This window comes from Cydia amplana, chromosome 8 (assembly GCF_948474715.1).
Source record: "Cydia amplana chromosome 8, ilCydAmpl1.1, whole genome shotgun sequence".
Classification (NCBI taxonomy): Eukaryota; Metazoa; Arthropoda; class Insecta; order Lepidoptera; family Tortricidae; genus Cydia; species Cydia amplana.
Window position 1 is genome coordinate 15,728,195 of NC_086076.1, and position 17,324 is coordinate 15,745,518.

Here is a 17,324-nt window from a genome sequence, read left to right on the forward strand (position 1 = left end):
CATGGTAAAGTACATACAGGTTATGTCTTAGAGTCTGTGCGGAAAGAGAAGAGTCGTGGAATGTATTGGGCCCCGTACATTCCACGACTCTTCTCTTTCCGCACAGACTCTATCAACAATATAATTTTTTAGTTATGTGTTTCTACGCTGTAATCCCGACTTTTTTTAAAGAAACTGCAATATATCACTGCGATTTTAATGTCTATCACTGATGTTGAATTAAAATTTAATAATGAAATTTTGCCGCAATCAAAGTTTATATGTAGTTTTATTAATTAACATTAAATTAAACCTAAGAAGTTTAAATGATACGAGTACCTAACACAGTTTGCTCGCACAAATGAATTCATAAAAGATCTTTATTATAATTTTAAGCATACACATTTTGCTGCCGCATTATAATCCAAAAGTTAAAATTGCATCCATAACGAAACAGAGGTATGAAAAAACTGTTAAAAAAGCTCGTAGGGAAATATTATGCTCGGGTGGTTCATAACAAAACATGTTGCATCCCAAATCCGAGAGTCTCGTGATTATTTTACCAGCAGGTACAATCATTGAAACAATGCATAACATGCCAGTATTTCTATCTTTCAACGAAAACATACCTAATGTTCTTATAAAACGGATCAAAATCCCGCATTTCGTTTTCGGAATATGTTTATTGTTAAAAAAATATTATGTACTACTAGTACCGGGAAATGTCTTTATGTACCTACCTCCTACCTTATAGTTTAGCAATTTTTATTGTTTTTAGATGTTTTTGAACCGACACTCAAAATTTTACTTTAATAAATTGCTTTAACAATAGGTACATTAAATCTAGCATCATGGCTCCATAAAAGTTTAGTCAGAAAGCCGTCTGTATTTATGAAATTAGATTTACTTAAACGAATAAGAATAATTTCTAAACAACTTTAATTCACACAAGACTAGTACTTTTAAGTATAAATTAAATTTTCTACGTTTGGCGTCCGTGCTCCGCAGTACTCACACCCCGTTTACTCCAACATAAACTCAATTAAACAAATTAGTTGTAGAGTTTTTCACGTCGAGTGTACCGAGAGGGACGCGGGCTATATAGCATCGAACGCATTAAGAGCGTACATTTCGTGTCTGGGCGCATAAGCCGCCCTCTGAAAAGATTTGATGGCGAGGTTAGAGATTTATGTCAAGGATCATAGAAGGAGAGATCGGGCGCCCGGCATCCCGACTGTACTCTTTGTGGTTGGAGCACTATCCGGCTTCACTTCACTTTGTACCTCTTGCTCCTGCCACTTACACTGCGAGACGTTTTTAATTTCATTCGAGAAAAGTACGCGACCTGATGGCCTGAGCTGGTCTGAGCATGTCGGCAGTCGCTACCACAGGTAAAACCGGTTACGACGATACAAAATAATTCGTTTTAGCAGCATTTTTAGTTTTCCTGAAACAGGGTAATGTTTTTCAGCGGACCCTGGCGCTAGGCCGGAAAAACGCTAAGTTGAAGAAGAAGAAGAAGGGTAACGTTTTTCATCGTGTGCAAATATATCTGCATGTCTTTTATCATGCTATCAGCTTTAAACAAATTTTAACGTATATTTTATTGGTTAGATGCCTCTTAAATAGCTGTGAACTAATATCAAATAACACCGTTTAAGTTATTGTTAACTAACGTCCTTGCATTTATCGTTGCATTTTCACTGTTTTATTTTACAATTACCTACAGCTAAGCAAAATGGGGGTTTTGATATAATACTTTTCAATAGTAATATCCAGTCACAAAATTTAGATAATAATTTTATTAACCTACGCCAAAACTAGTCGTGATTAGTCACGGAACCAGTGTTCATTGTGCGAATCATTTGCGACATACTCGTACGCGTATGTACCAAGTTTGTGGCGAACGTCGCTTCTTCTCTAATGTTAGTTGCACAAACGAGCCAGTAGCGCTGAAGTTGCAATGCAAATATTGCGTTTGCTATGTATGTAGGAATAATATTTAGTTGGAAATTATGTTGATGTTTTTTTGTACACATGTTTAATGATAACTCAAAATATGTCAGCGATATGATTAACTCCATGAAACAACTAATAGAAAATGTACTCGATTCCTTGTAAAATCACGCCTGACCAGTCCTACCTATCATAGTCGCATTTTTACCACCTGTCATGCTATGCGTCACTTTCGCACTTACATATTTTTTAGAACGTGACAGCCATGGTGACAAATGATAAAGAGCCGGCCATCTTAGCCCTACGGACTGCTTAGTTACTACCGTTTTTGTATGAGAAAGTAGGTACATAAACCACCACTTTTAAATTTGCCCATTAATGGCATTGACGCGTTCTTGTTCTAGTCGCTCAAACGGAGCGGTTTCTAATTTCCATCTGATCTGCATATCAGCTGCTTGTAAGTGCGAAAGCACTTAGCTAGAATAATTTCGTAGTGGCAATTTATTTAAAGTTGTCAGTTCAATATATGTATACGAGCATGTCATCCGTGTTTCATAGGTATCTTTTACATGATATGCGTACATTTCTAGATGTTGAATGTTAAGTACGTTTATAGGTTACCTACTTATTCGTGATACCTAACGGTAAACTTAGTTACTTGCTATTGAAAAATTCATTAGAATTCAACTGCTTCCGAGATGATTTACTAGTATTTTATTTTCAAATTGTATCATACAACTCATAAAAAAGATTGTAAACACTCATATAATGTTATCTTTTCCCAAGCCTGAAAAACTAGATTTCTTTTATAAAAGCAGCATATATCTACTATAACAAAATATCTGGTATTAATCATCTTTACAAAGTCCTTGTTCTCACTGCTGCTTGTCCTCAAACATTATTCAAAACGCTACTTTTACTTTTACATAATTTTTCTAACATTTTTATGATGGTACAGTGAGGAGAAGACTTATTTTACTATCAGTATCCACACGCGTTGAAGAGACCTAGTGTTCTCGTCCCGGACGCCAATCGGCGAGTTGATGGGGCTTAGCGTTGCTAAGTTTTCACCACTCGGCTCCGGCAGTGATATCTCAATTTCACGAGAGGTTTCCTCGTTTGTGGCCACTAATCTGGCGGTCAAGTAATAAGCTGAATGCTTGTAGGGCGTGGAATTTATTATCATTTGTATAATATGTTTATAACATTCGGTTTTTCGCTTCCATTACATGTGAACATTAAGGAAATACACATTATTGATTGGAAAATAAATCGTACATGAAAGATTTTATTGGGTTGAAGCTTTTAGACGACCACAAACCAAGTCATAATATGTCTTCTTAGTAATTCTCTCTATTAGGTTTTTAACCTCACTTCTTATAGTTCTTATCAAAGTAGTATTTTATGGGTCAAAAACGTTCGGTAAATCTGGCGTCTTTTCTGTGAACAATACGAAAGCCAACGATTTCGGTACATTTTACTGAGGCTTTAATCATACAGCTTTTAAGAAGTAGAAGTTTGAAACATGCCTTTATGGGTTCGGCAAGAAAAGTAGACTTTAAAATCTATTTATTTTATTTTATGAACTTTATAAGTTATTCGCCTATTTACAGGTTATTTGCTCTGGACAGCTAAATCTTTAAAGGTAACCTATCCAATGAAAAATTTAATCCCGAAATACTTTAAATCAATTTATTTTATTATGATACAAAATGAATGATAATGATGGAATGAATGATGATAAGATACAAAAACAAAGTAAAAGTATTCTTTATTAAGAAACGCGATACAAAATACGCTTGTAGTTAGTTAATTACACCAAACGCTCCGAGCTTCGTGAAAATTGAGCGTAAAGAGCAACTAATTAGCCGATAGTCGACTCACTATTGTAGAATTCATTAGCAGCGTACACCACGTAAGAGGTATTACAGTTAAATACGCTGATGTCGGTGATGAATAGAATATTTGCTCGCCAAAGTTTCCATTGTGCTTCATCGTGAACAATGAAATATGGGGTACATTAATATTACGTAAATTTAAATTCTGCCGCTCCTATCGGTTTAAATGAAAGTTATTTGAGCGCAGATTCATAACAGAGAAAAAACAAAAACTCAATAATTATACTCGTAAAGCGAGTTTGCGGAAGCCGCAAAACGAAATTTAATTTGCTCTGAACGCTGCATCAGGAATAAAGTTAAAACAGTCGCTGCAGTAGGCGACGGTACGCGCAACTTCTAACGCAAATGAATAGCGAATGGGAAAAGTTGGGTGGAGAAAAATGATGTCCCAGCCGGCGAACCGACCATTGTGGGTGACGCGGCCGACCGATATTATTGTTGCTAAATACACACAAAGTACCTGCATTAAAACTCGGTTTCGAGCATTGTTGGAAAGCCATTGTTACAAGAAGTTGGCTATAAAGTTCACGTTATTACGTTACTGATAAGCCGTGTTTACTATGGCAAATTATTACGGTAAAACTTTGAAGCAGATGTTACTTTTATGATTGGAATATAAACCAACTACGTCGTTTCGTTGACGTGAATTTGATTACTTGTATGTTCTATATTTATTTATTTATTTATTTATTTATGTTAATAGGTATTTTTTGTACTCGTATTTATTGCAGATCTTCGACATTTACATTTAAAAATAAATACCTAATATTGACTACGCGATTTTAGATATAAACAATTGAATAAAATCATTAAAGGTAGATTACAACTATCAAAGAACACTTAAACAGTTAGAGCCAAGACCAAAACTCTTCATTTCCAGATAGTTTTCAAGCAAGTCATTAAACTGAGTACGCCAATACGAACTCTGTTTTATGGTTCAACTTTACAAACAGTTAAATATAGTACTTACCGTTTTTGCTGTTTGCGCTGATACGGTGTCTGGGTATTGAATGAGGGCTTGGAATGAATCTGTAACAAAATTATCTTCATTAAGCATACATATATTTATTACAAAGCAAGTTGTTAGGGCATCTCGTATAATATGACACATGTTTGCAAAAAAACATAATAGAAGGGAAATAGAAGATAACATACAAAGATAGTCTGATTTGTACGTTTATACTTATACATAAAGCTAAAGAGAAAGTTAAATGTATCAGGAGTTCAAAATAATACAAGTAAAAGGAGGTGAACGTCCACAAAAAGAAATTTTAAGTTTATAATACTGAGAACCTAAAACACAAATGTTTTTTTTAAGTTTTAGAAATACTTAAACTTTCCTGAAAGCACTGGTCTAAGCACATATCAGGGAAGATTTAAGCAGGTTAAAATTGGCGCCCAACATGGCACCAAACCCTTGAGGGTTAGCGCAACCCCGTAGCAGGTGCAACCTCCTCGTCGAACACTTAACGAATATGCGCCCAAACAAGTTTCCATGCGACTTTCATTATTAACTTAGAGTACGTATAAATTATTGCCCCGCCGCTTAAACGCGTTGAAACTTTGATGCGGATGTCGCGGGCGGAATTTAGTTTACCCTACAAGCCAATATATTGGATATATTGTAATAAGATATTCTACGACGGGAAAAAATAAAATTAAACGGAGGAAAACACCATTAAGAATGAAAATAGCCGTAAACATGCGTGAGGAAAGACGTACCGCGAACTTCAGAAGATAGTAAGAGCATTAAGTTACTACTTATATACTATCTTTTTCTTTCCGATAAGTGGAGTGTCTTAAGAGTAGTTGGTGGCACTCGCACGGTGTATTTATTGCGAGCGGATGAGCGTTAAGCCCCTAATTTAAGGCATGAGTCCGACGATCATTGCCGTCCGTTGGGTCCACATAAATTCACATTTTCAGGAGCCGTCGGTCAGGCGGCATCACCGATAATATAGTTAATAACTATTCTTGCTCCAAAGCTCGTAACTACATAAATATGTATCAGTACATTCAGTACCTATTCACATTGAATGTAGTTTCATCTTTTAAGCGGTTGCTCAAACGTAGGTGTACAGGATGCTAGAACTTGACAGAAGTTGGCGTAAATAGCTATCAGAGATCAAAAAAACTATGATTTAAACTTTGATTTTTTAATCTTTTTTTCTTGTGCTCTTTAGATTATTCAGTAGTACCTTGACCTTTTCTTTTAACACTGACATAGACCTAGAAATGACGATATTGCTCCTAAGATAAAGCCCTAAGTGTACGGTAGGCTATTACTATCGGCGAATAGTAATAGCCTATTCACTCTCCATTTAAAGGCACCCCCCGATCATAGTAACTACCTATTTACTAATACTTTCTGCGCAAATGTGAACTTTATAAATATTTTATTTATATCTCAAATAATATTGTAGCTCAATCCCTTTATAGTTTTAATTAAAATATCAGTTCTACAATAAAGTTTTAACATACAAGTTTTAATATTAAATAATTTATATGATGTACATTATACATTGTATAAAACGTATATTCACAAAAAATGTATTTTGATTTATCTAAAACAAGATCATCCGTTTATACGTTGGTTTCCAGTAAAGATAAGAAAAAGTAATTTACAGCTTTCCGAATTTTAAATTGTTAAATTTTCGGCTATGATGATGCCGGGAACTCGTTAAATTATTTATTAGGCCCGTCTCACCTTCAACAATTTCTTACACCTAAAGTACCTATAGAGCGAATAACCGGTAACCAGGAGGTAAGAAATGTCGGCGTAAATTAAAAGTAATGCCCTGTCTCCTTCATACATAGTTAAATGCTCTTTAAGGCCCCGTATTTCTTTTGGTCGGCCATTATATTACATTAAAATGGAATGCATAAAAGGATTGTCGTAAATTGGAGTTTTTTTATGTAATTACGCGGTAAATAAGGAAAAATGTTAGACAATGGAAAATAAAGTGAACCTTTGTAGAAAATGTTATTTATAAAGAATTTATTATGAAAACTTTATGCTTGCCATCTAATTTTTTTTTATTTTTTTATTTTATTGCTATTCAGAACAACACCAACAGCCATGAATATACTTGGAGGTATATATGCAACGTACATAAGTATTTTTACATAGTATTAGACCAATAAAAGTTTTCCGTTCGTTGCAAAATAGTATACAGATATATTAATAATATGAAATTGAAGTCGGTTAAAAACAAAGTAACATTTAAACGGAAAGTGTGCAAGCCACACAGAAAACAGTAAGTGATAGATCAATAGATATTTAATTACCACGACAAGTGAAGTTAGAGGTAGGACCACATTATTGCATGAAGTCAAGTAATAGGAAAATAGCTTTATATTAATACTTGATTTAATTTATATTGCACTTGTAAATAATATTATAGGTATGTAATTTAAGTAATAATGTAATTGTAAATGTGTGTAATTGTAAATTTAATAAACAAAATAGTAGTTTATGCAACAGTGATATAATAAGGGTTCTTAAAATTCAAGGGTCGAAGTTACAAAACGAGACGTAGTCGAGTTTTGTAAAAAAAGACCCGAGAATTTTAAGAACCAATTATGAGCTGTTGCATACATTACTTTTTCTATGACAGCTGCAGCAAAAAAAAAAAAAAAAAGAGTTATTATTAAAAAAAAAGAGTTATTATTAAAAAAAAAGAGTTATTATTTAAAAAAAATTGAGTTATTATTTAAAAAAAAAAGAGTAATTATTGTAAATGAAAACATACCTCTTTCAATCAAGATGATCGGAACTTGTATCTTTAAAAAAAATAAAGCAGTTGTATTATACTCATAAGATGACTGCTAGCAGTCATCTTATGAGCCTATAGACAAAGCATTCAAATGACATTGCTTTAGATATCACTGTCAGTCATTTAATTGACACATTTAAGTGCTGGAGTAGAAAATAATTATAAAGAATTGTATTTGAGCATGCTTATTAAAGATAATTTTTATGGTTTAGTTAGGTATCAAGTATGTGCGAAGAAAGTTTTATCAGTCACTCATAGTTGTATAAGACGAACCTCTATGCCGTTTCAATAGTGAGAATTTGCTCCGCATGAGAATACGACACGAAACTTTTGTTCCCCGAGGACAGACGAGCCTTTTCCTTATTCCTTTTCAAGGATATAAAAGGCTTTTCAAGGATCATAGAGGAACGTGCGTGTTTACCGCTCGGCATGATAGTTAACAAAACATTTCGTACGTGTACAACCAGACACTTGACTACCTTTCAGTAACATTAAACATCAAGGAGTGTGCTCAGTCGTCGGAATAAACGTGACACTAGTTTGACATCCCCCATTTAAAACAATTATTTGTAATGGGTAAATTAATCCGATTGGAATTCATGGGGCAAAGGGAGGCATAAACAATTTGCCTTTGAATAATTGATACAAAAGTTGGCCGCGCTCCGAATAACATCAATAAAAGTGGAAGTTTCGTGAAGTGGTCGCCGGTCACCCCTTCTTCGCGTTCACTCGTCCGGGCTGAAATATTCGAGTGCTAATTCAATAACCCTGCATGCGGCTCCGATTGCGCGCAAGATATTCAAATGGTCTCAATCAATCTGCACGCGGCTTCATAATGCTTCATCAAAAATTCAACTGGAACGCGCAATTACTTTATGGAATATTTAAACATCAATTCCTGCGTAAACAGAAGATGGAAGTTGTGGTTGAAATTAAAATTTCGTAATCCACATTTCGCTGTGTAGCGCGGCTTCCGCTCGGTAAATATTAAGCGCAGGCATGGCCCTCCGGCCAGCCGATTACTGTATAATTTGATATCTTGAATCACGACGTCTCCCGAAACGAGCGGCCCTGTCAACCTCGAATGCGTCTTCGCTTGCAATTTGAGAGCCTTTTCAGGTAAGCAGAGCGCTTTTCGAGCCATCCGCCGAGTCTTTGCAATAACTATGTAAAGCTACGCTAAAATAATTCAAGTTTCACTAACGAAATCACGATCAGATTCCTTAACGCATTAGAATGTAGTGATCAACATGAATGTTATTAGTGCGAACAAAGAGACCGCAAAGACGATATCCGTCGCAGATCAAATCCTTAATTACCGGAATCCTATGGCGACATAGACACGACACCGCAAACAGGGTACGCATAATAATTGTAGCGGTCTGCTACACCTTAATAAAGCCAATCGGGGTCGGGAGGGGGGCAAGGAAGTGGGGTAGGATTAGGGCGACTCTGCGCTCTTCATTGAGATTTGTTTCGGGATTAGAAACGCGTTTGATGGCGGCGCTCGGCCAGGACGTGGTCGAGCGCTAACAGGGCGTAACCGCTATTCAATTAGTCTTCATAAGCGACGGTCCGTTATGTTTGCACTCTATTCCTATTAACTTGAATGCTGGGTGATATAAATATTATTACTTTACGTTATAAATGCGAACGTTAGCGTCCGCATATTAATTTTCGTTGCCAAGGTAATAAGTTGTAGTTATTTATATTAAACATCGCGTTTCCTGTTTTACAGAGCATTTATTACAATAACACGGGTTTCATGTAGATTTATTGAAAAATGAATGGCCGAAAAACTAAATCGTCAATAACAGCAATTCATGTTTTTTATAAGAATCGTGAATAGGGAAAACGCAAATAGAATTTTGATGAGAAAACTGTTCAAATAAATCCAGTAACAGACCGATTAGAGATGTGACGTCGAAAGTGTAAATACAAATAAGGGTGAAATATTAAATCTCAAATGTAGGTAAACCGTCCTGCCGTATTTGCCGTCGATTGACGGTTCACGAGGCCGAAATTCCTAAAATAAGTATTCGTCACGCAAATAAGCAGAGTATTTTGACTGCTAATTCATACCTAGCTAAATTTGATCTCTTTCGGGTAACCAAATACCTTTCTAAATAGGAATCATTCAGTGAAATTCTATTGTAGGTATACGTTACAAAGCTAATAAAAAGATTCTTAGCTGAAAAGACTCGTTCGTCAGAGCATATAACGTTACTTAACTTTTGGCACCCACGTATTGAATTGGATGTGGTTTATTTGCTTCCACGGCGACAGGATAATTGAAGCAAGGATTTATATCTTTTGGAACTACGTTCTATACATAGATACCTACTTATGTTCGTACCGTATGCGCGCTTGTGAATTTAAGAATGTTTGCATCAGGAAGCAAAGATAGATAAGATATTTAGGATATAGAAACGGATATTGAAGATGGCTAGTCGTTCAGTTAGTTCCATAATGCAGTTGCTTGTAAAACTCGTTTTGATTTGGAAATGCCCGGTTACCGTAAACGGTGACAATGACGAATGTTTAGCGGAGAGTTTTAAAAAAGAAAATGATCGCTCTGTCGTTCCGACCTCTGGGGTATCATTCCATTCGCTTAGTGAGTAAGGGCTACAGTAAACCAGTATAAGTGGGATTTCCAGTTACGTTTTAATGTTAAGGATATCAAGCTGAAAGTACATTGGTTTATCAGAAAACTTACTCACCTGTGCTCGCCCTTCCTATGGGACTACTCGACCTGATGGGGCAAGGGGCACGCGGAAATTGGAAATGCTGCATTAGAAGAGCAACTGTCGTGATATCGACAAGTTATGAGCTTTTCTGAACAAAAGTACACGTTACGGAACACACTCCAGATTTGAAATATTTTTTGCTAAACTGGAATTTCCAAACTTTAAATTTCCCGAGTATTTTTCCTTTAGTTTACTTTTGAGCTTCCGCTGCTTAATTTAGATGAAAGGAGATTACAAAAGTTATTTAACTAATAAGTCAAAAGGTACCTTGCTTTAAGAATCAATTAAAATATAATGAATACCTACTGTATTCTACTCCAAATGTTTCGCTCAAATTATTATACATTCACTCGATAAAGGACTTATTATTAATGCTATTAGGTTTGAAAATGTCACACCAGGCTTGATATTACATCAACGGGTAAGATCGGAATGTAGTTGAAATAAGCTTCTTAACTAGGTATATAATAATTAGCCGAGAGTGAGCATTCGGGCCGTCCGCAGCCGGGGGCCTTATCAAATATGTACTATCCTACCTGCCCGTGTGCCGCCGGATTTATTTAGGATATGCATGAGGGTACGATTTAAATTTTAAACGGATTGCGCCCTTGGATTTTGGACCTGTGTTATGTTTCGTAAATCTATCACTATTATAATCCACGCAAAATTTAATTTAAAAGATTAAACGCTATTCGATTATTAATAGGTAAAAACGAGTCTGTGATTAAAGTAATCCTGATTGGTTTGTATGATTCGGCGTATCATCGATTTAGTTTGTTTTGAGTGTTGAAGCTACACCGTTAAAAATACAGTCGGTAAAGCGCTGATTTTCAGTTTCAAAAACATTGTTCTTAGTTAATTAAGGGTATGATTGAATTAACTATTCATATTTGTAAAGCTGTTGCCGATTAACAAATTGAATGGTAAACAGAGTTTGGTTCCTGTAAAACAAATTGGAGAAGCAACCCGAATCTACATACCAAACATTCCGGGAAAACGCGGTCGTGTTGGTACTTGTTTTAGGGTAGTGTGCGAGTGAATTTTTTGCTTAAATCCGGTATTTAAAACCAGTGCCGGTTTCCGGAGTTTATTTGACGTTGTACAAATCTACAGTTGGACTGGAATTAGTAATGAACTGAAGTACGTTTTGTTTGTACGGTGGGATACTTACTGTTTTTGGTGAAGGTGACAATTTTGAGCACCTTTCCGTATCGCTGGAAGATGGAGTACAACACGTCGAGCACGATAGGGTAGAGCATGTGTTCTATGATAACTCGCAACACTGTGTTGGGGCCACCCTGTTGACAAACATATTATTTATTCGTAGAAACTCATTCACAAACGTAAATTCATGTTCGATATTTATGTGAATTAGAATACGTGGAACGCTACATATACCTCGGAAAAGAAGTTTCTTTTAGCAAGGACAATACACAAGACGAAATAGAACGACGTATAGCCTTAAGCTGGAAAAAGTACTGGTCTTTAAAAGAAATACTTAAAGGAGACTACCCATTACACATGAAAAAAATAGTGATGGATACCAATATCTTGCCAGCGCTAACGTATGGCTGCCAAACCTGGAGTCACTCGGTAAAGACGAAAGCCAGAATAACCACTACCCAACGAGCGATGGAAAGGAGCATGCTAAAGCTAAGAAAAATACATAAAGTGAGAAGTGAATACATAAGAAATAAAACGAAAATCACAGATGCACTGAAATATGCACTTAAAATGAAGTGGCGATGGGCCGGCCACGTCGCGAGATACACGGATCAAAGGTGGACAAAAGAAGTAACTCTATGGAAAGGTCCCGATGCAAAAAGAAAATCAGGACGACCACGAAAGCGATGGAGCGACGACATAGTAGCCACGGCCGGTCAAAAATGGCTAAATAAGGCAAAAGACAGAGACGAATGGAACAAATTGGAGGAGGCCTATACCCAATAAAATGGGGTTCCTATCAACATTTAATTATTAAACGCATAAACATTAAATTAAGTATAATTAAAATAAGTTAAAATAAAAAGGTAAACATAGTACATACTTAGAATTAGTTATATTAATGAATTAAATTTTTCATTTATTCTATGTACCTAAATGATACGTTTGTAAGTAGTTGATAAGAAAATAAAGAGGCTTTTTATTATTTATTATTTATTATTTATGTGAATTATAAAAGTTATGTACCTAAGGCGTTGTAAAAGTCAACTTTTATTTTATAATGTTGACTTTTTCATCAAGTTACAGTTCCTTTTGCCAAAGTAAACAAATGCGTTGATAAAAGAATAAGAACAAAATAAAATGCATGAAACTTCTCAATCATACAGATTAACCAAAAAATGTTATCGAACTATAATCCCCCGACACTATTAATCTGTTCTCCAAAACAGTTGATAGCCGTTGAATGCTGTATAGCGCTTGAGTGTAGACGCATAGGCTTGAAACAATAACGTCCGAGTAATATTCAGGTATGCTGCCTTGGGACTGAGCCCTGTGCCTTATTGTGCGAGCGTCTTTGTGCACTGAATGCTCGGGCTCTCGAGCATCGGCTGGGGATTCGGCCCGTTCCACGTAATCAGCTTTAGTATGGGTAAGTAATTAAGTGTAATCGTTAGGCAACGTGTCTGTTGTGGAAGGTAACTGGGACGTATAATTACAGAATGTCCAAATGTCAGAATCACCTTTAGCTTTTACTGAAAGTCAATTCGAATTGCTCGTAAGGTCATAATCATAATCTAAGTTTGTAGCAAAATTAATCGAGTTCACTAGAATCTAGTAGTCTAGAACTAGTTTAACATTATATTAAGTTAAAAGTATACAGTGTTTCAGTAACGAATCATTTTTGAAATTGAGACCGTGTGAAAAAAAAAACAATAATACATACTCAATGAATACAGTCCAAATACTTTAACTGGACAAAACCACAGTCAGCGGCGAAACCTAGAGGCCAATTCGAACGAACATTTTGATATTTAAATGATTGATGATGGTGATGATGTCAATTAGTCATCATTCGCGCGTGCATTTCGCTCGTCCTTGTCCGCACATTAACGCGGAGGAGACGCACGAACGACTGATAACAAAATGACATTATTTTGATGTCGAAATGTAAGTTTGAATGGGCTATCTAAATAAAAAAGCGGCCAAGTGCGAGTCGGACTCGCCCATGAAGGGTTCCGTATTTAGGGGATTTATGACGTATTAAAAAAACTACTTACTAGATCTCGTTCAAACCAATTTTCGGTGGAAGTTTGCATGGTAATTAATGGACATCATATATTTTTTTTAGTTTTATCATTCTCTTATTTAAGAAGTTACAGGGGGGGGGGCACAAATTTTACCACTTTGGAAGTGTCTCTCGCGCAAACTATTCAGTTTAGAAAAAAATTATATTAGAAACCTCAATATAATTTTTGAAGACCTATCCATAGATACCCCACACGTATGGGTTTGATGAAATTTTTTATTTTATTTTCAGTTCTAAGTTTTTTTTTCTATTTTTGTGTGAAAAACTTAATGCGGTCCACATAAATGCATCTACTTACCAAGTTTCAACAGTATAGTTCTTATAGTTTCGGAAAAAAGTGGCTGTGACATACGGACGGACAGACAGACAGACAGACATGATGCCATTTGGCTACGGAACCCTAAAAAAAAATAAAAACCTGGATTTCAGTGCCGCCGTTAGCGGGCTGCAGCGCGGCGCCGGCGCCGGCCACGAGCGCCGCCCCCGCGCTGTTGGAGATCACCTGGGCGGCCTGTAGTGCCGCCTGCGCAGACGCCGACTGAAACAATGACCAAATCTTACTTTGGTAACGCACAATGCATGATATTTACCAGGGATGTTGCGAATATCCGCATCCGCATCCGCAACCGCGGAACTTCCGCATTGTTTTCAACATCCGCATCTGCATCCGTATCCGCATAAAATCGATGCAGATTTAATGCGGATGCGGATGTGGAACAGGTCGGTACAGGAACGTCTTAGCATCGGCGTAAGTGCTAGACTACTAGGAAATTTAGTCATTAGCCAAAAATACCTATTAGCAGTCAAGCGTGAGTGGGACTTAATGTACGGAACCCTTGGAACGCGAGTCCGACTCGCACTTGGCCGGTTTTTGGAAATAAAAATTACTAAAATGTAATATTTGACGTTTTTTATGTACCTATCCTGACATCCGCATCCGCATCCGCATCCGCGGATGTTAGCCTTTAAAGATCCGCATCCGCGGATGTCAAAAAATCGGCATCCGCAACATCCCTGATATTTACCCGACCATGTATATTTTCGTTTAATGGCTCCTCTACACGATGGGCCAACGCCGGCCACTCCAAGGGACGCATTTATGCGTTAGAGGGAGCAAGTGATATTGCTATCTCATTCTACCGCATGGCTGCGTCCCTTGGAGTGGCCGGCGTTGGCCCATCGTGTAGAGGAGCCATAAGATTTCCTCCTTTTTAGGAATCAGTTAAAAATAAAGGGCTATAAAACGATTCGATTCAAAACCGGCAACACGCGTTACGGCCCGATTCGAACTTTAAGATACGTCAATTAATAGATCTGGAAACGGTATGGATTAGATATGTCAGTGTCATATGTGACGTTTCTTCAAAAGAAATAACCATAGAAGGTAGCATCCTATAGAAGTGGTCTACGCGTGCCTCCGTGAGGGACAAAACATACGCAATGCGACGCAATGATTGGTCGAATTTTATTTGTTATGGTGGGCAACAAATGAATTCGACCAATCACGGTGGTCAATTTACGGTGGGGAATAAAAAAAGATGTGAGACTGTGACAAGGACAAACAATAATAGCGCTTTCGCTGCTACTCCTACTGAAAGATACATAAGTCTATCCCGTTCTGTTAGTTATCCCCACCACTCATGCCCGATCCAGTTTAATACTAGATTCACGGAAATAACGTGCCTTTTGACACTGACACAGCTAATCCATATCGTTTCTAGATCTATTTATTAATTGACGTATCTTAAAGTTCGAATCGGGCAGTTAGTCTCTACGCTGGTTAAACTCAAGTAATTCCCGTATACATATAAAACACACAATAACTAAATACGCAAACAAACATAGAACAATAAAATTATTTAAATGTACCTAATTAGGTATGTAATCCTTCCGTTTAGCTTTGCCTCATTTTATTTCAATATTAGTAGCTGTTTTATAGATATTTATTGCTATTTAGATCACTGCTAAGCAACGCTACATGTGCTACGGCGTAGCCCGTAGCAGTATTTTTTCAATATACCTACAGCACAAATTGCTCGTAGAGGTTGGCTTTGCCGGAGGCCGATTCGAACTCTGAAATGTATGTCAATTTGATCCCAAATTGTTACCCCAAATTATGTGTGTCTGATTTTTGGGAATATGTGTGCGTCTGATTATTTTAAACTGTTCTAGAATACGCCTCGTAATAACTCTTCTGATTCAGTATAGTTCAATAATTTTAACCAAATATATAACCGCATACTTTCAGTGCGAACTATTCAAATAGACGCGAATTTATTACAAAATTAGTGGTTAGAATTAATTAATTAAAATGTCTAACTCAATTGTGAGTTTATATTCATTATATTTAAATAAATTAAACATTGCGTTTAGTACAGAATTCTTATACTAATATTTATTTTGCTAGAGAAAAGGTCCTTTATTTAACATTTAGTGAGTATCATTTTCGTAACATTGTGTTATTTAAGTTCTTCACCGTTTCGCATCTTTATTTCAAATAATATATTTTTAAGATAGGTATGATATACGTATTTTTTTTCGAGACGTCTACATCAGTGCCTCAGTTCCAGTTATACTCGTATCCAGAATAATTAGAACAAAGTAAACCAACAGTTGTGCACGTCTTTCATAAAGGTTACCGAGTTATAGTATAAATCTTATACTTTTATTTACGTGGCCCCCCTCATTCTTCTTTGGCCATTCTAGCAGAACAGGACCAGATAGTCTGGAGAAGCTCATGATGACTGGCTGCATGGCAAGGAAGTGCAGGGACGGACGTATGGCCACACATTTTGGGTGGACAGAATAACGTCACAGACTAAAGCCATATTACAGGCTAGCATACACCTGCCTGGTGGGCCTGCCCAAGATAGAGCGGCTTGGAGAGCACTGGTGAAGAGTGTCCACAGTTGTCACATCCTTAAGTCATGAGGATACGACAAAGAAGAAGAAGAAAACCGTAACACCCTATAACCTATATTGGACAAATAAATAGTTTATTTATTTATTGTTGTATTTTGAAGATATACTCTCAATAATATTTTTATCCTGTTCTGTTTCATAAAGTATTTTTTCAAATTGCTCAGTCCACTCTTCATAATTCTGGATATCAGTATAGTAAATAGTGGAGGCGCTGTATTTACCGTCACGTAGCAAAAATAAACATGTCGGGCAACCTTTCATAACTCCGGGTATAATGAAACTTAATACAGGAGTTATCTTGCGTACGCGGTCGCTTGTTCCGGACTCGGAGATAAAGATAACATTGACCGAGGGTTACATTGATCACTCACCACTAGACGAAGCGTAAATGATGCTAATATTAGATTTAGTAAGGCATTTGTGAATGTTGTTTGAATGTAATATGATGTAATGAATAATGGATCACATATACAAATTAAAGTATCATCTTGTATCTTCTATTTTAGATTCTGAGAAAAAATGCCTCAATCGTAAAGTTGTTATTTAAATGGTCTAAATCGTTTGCATTGTGCTTGTTATGTTGCAATAAAAATGTTGCAATTTGCGTTCCGAAAATAAATATGCGCTGTTATAGGTTGTACTTGTAGTACGAGTATAATTATAAAAAGTGCAGCGTGCAACTCAGTGGTGCTGCTTGCGATACTTGCGATGATTTTCGTCATGTGTGCGGACTGCGAGTTCTCGCAGGCGCTTAACTTACATATGTAATAAGAAGTCTAAGGGAAATAGTCTATGA

General features: G+C 36.5%; 1 protein-coding gene and 2 long non-coding RNA genes across 13 annotated transcripts in view; 2 read left to right on the top strand and 1 right to left on the bottom strand.

The window, feature by feature from the left end:
* LOC134650357 (uncharacterized) overlaps nucleotides 1-17,324 on the top strand; it is a 483,167-nt gene that overhangs the window by 159,509 nt on the left and 306,334 nt on the right. The gene's annotated exons all lie outside the window — the stretch shown is intronic.
* LOC134650355 (uncharacterized) overlaps nucleotides 1-17,324 on the top strand; it is a 355,978-nt gene that overhangs the window by 158,254 nt on the left and 180,400 nt on the right. The gene's annotated exons all lie outside the window — the stretch shown is intronic.
* The window catches only part of LOC134650195 (polypyrimidine tract-binding protein 2), a 669,692-nt gene that overhangs the window by 18,240 nt on the left and 634,128 nt on the right, over nucleotides 1-17,324 (bottom strand). For 10 of the 11 annotated variants that reach the window (XM_063505114.1, XM_063505121.1, XM_063505119.1 and 7 more), the window contains 3 exons: nucleotides 14,025-14,144; nucleotides 11,528-11,654; nucleotides 4,804-4,862 (listed from right to left, as the gene is read on the bottom strand). In XM_063505114.1, coding sequence (XP_063361184.1) covers nucleotides 4,804-4,862; nucleotides 11,528-11,654; nucleotides 14,025-14,144 — 306 coding nt within the window. The remainder of the gene's footprint in view (nucleotides 1-4,803; nucleotides 4,863-11,527; nucleotides 11,655-14,024; nucleotides 14,145-17,324) is intronic. The other variant, XM_063505115.1, reaches the window with a different exon arrangement.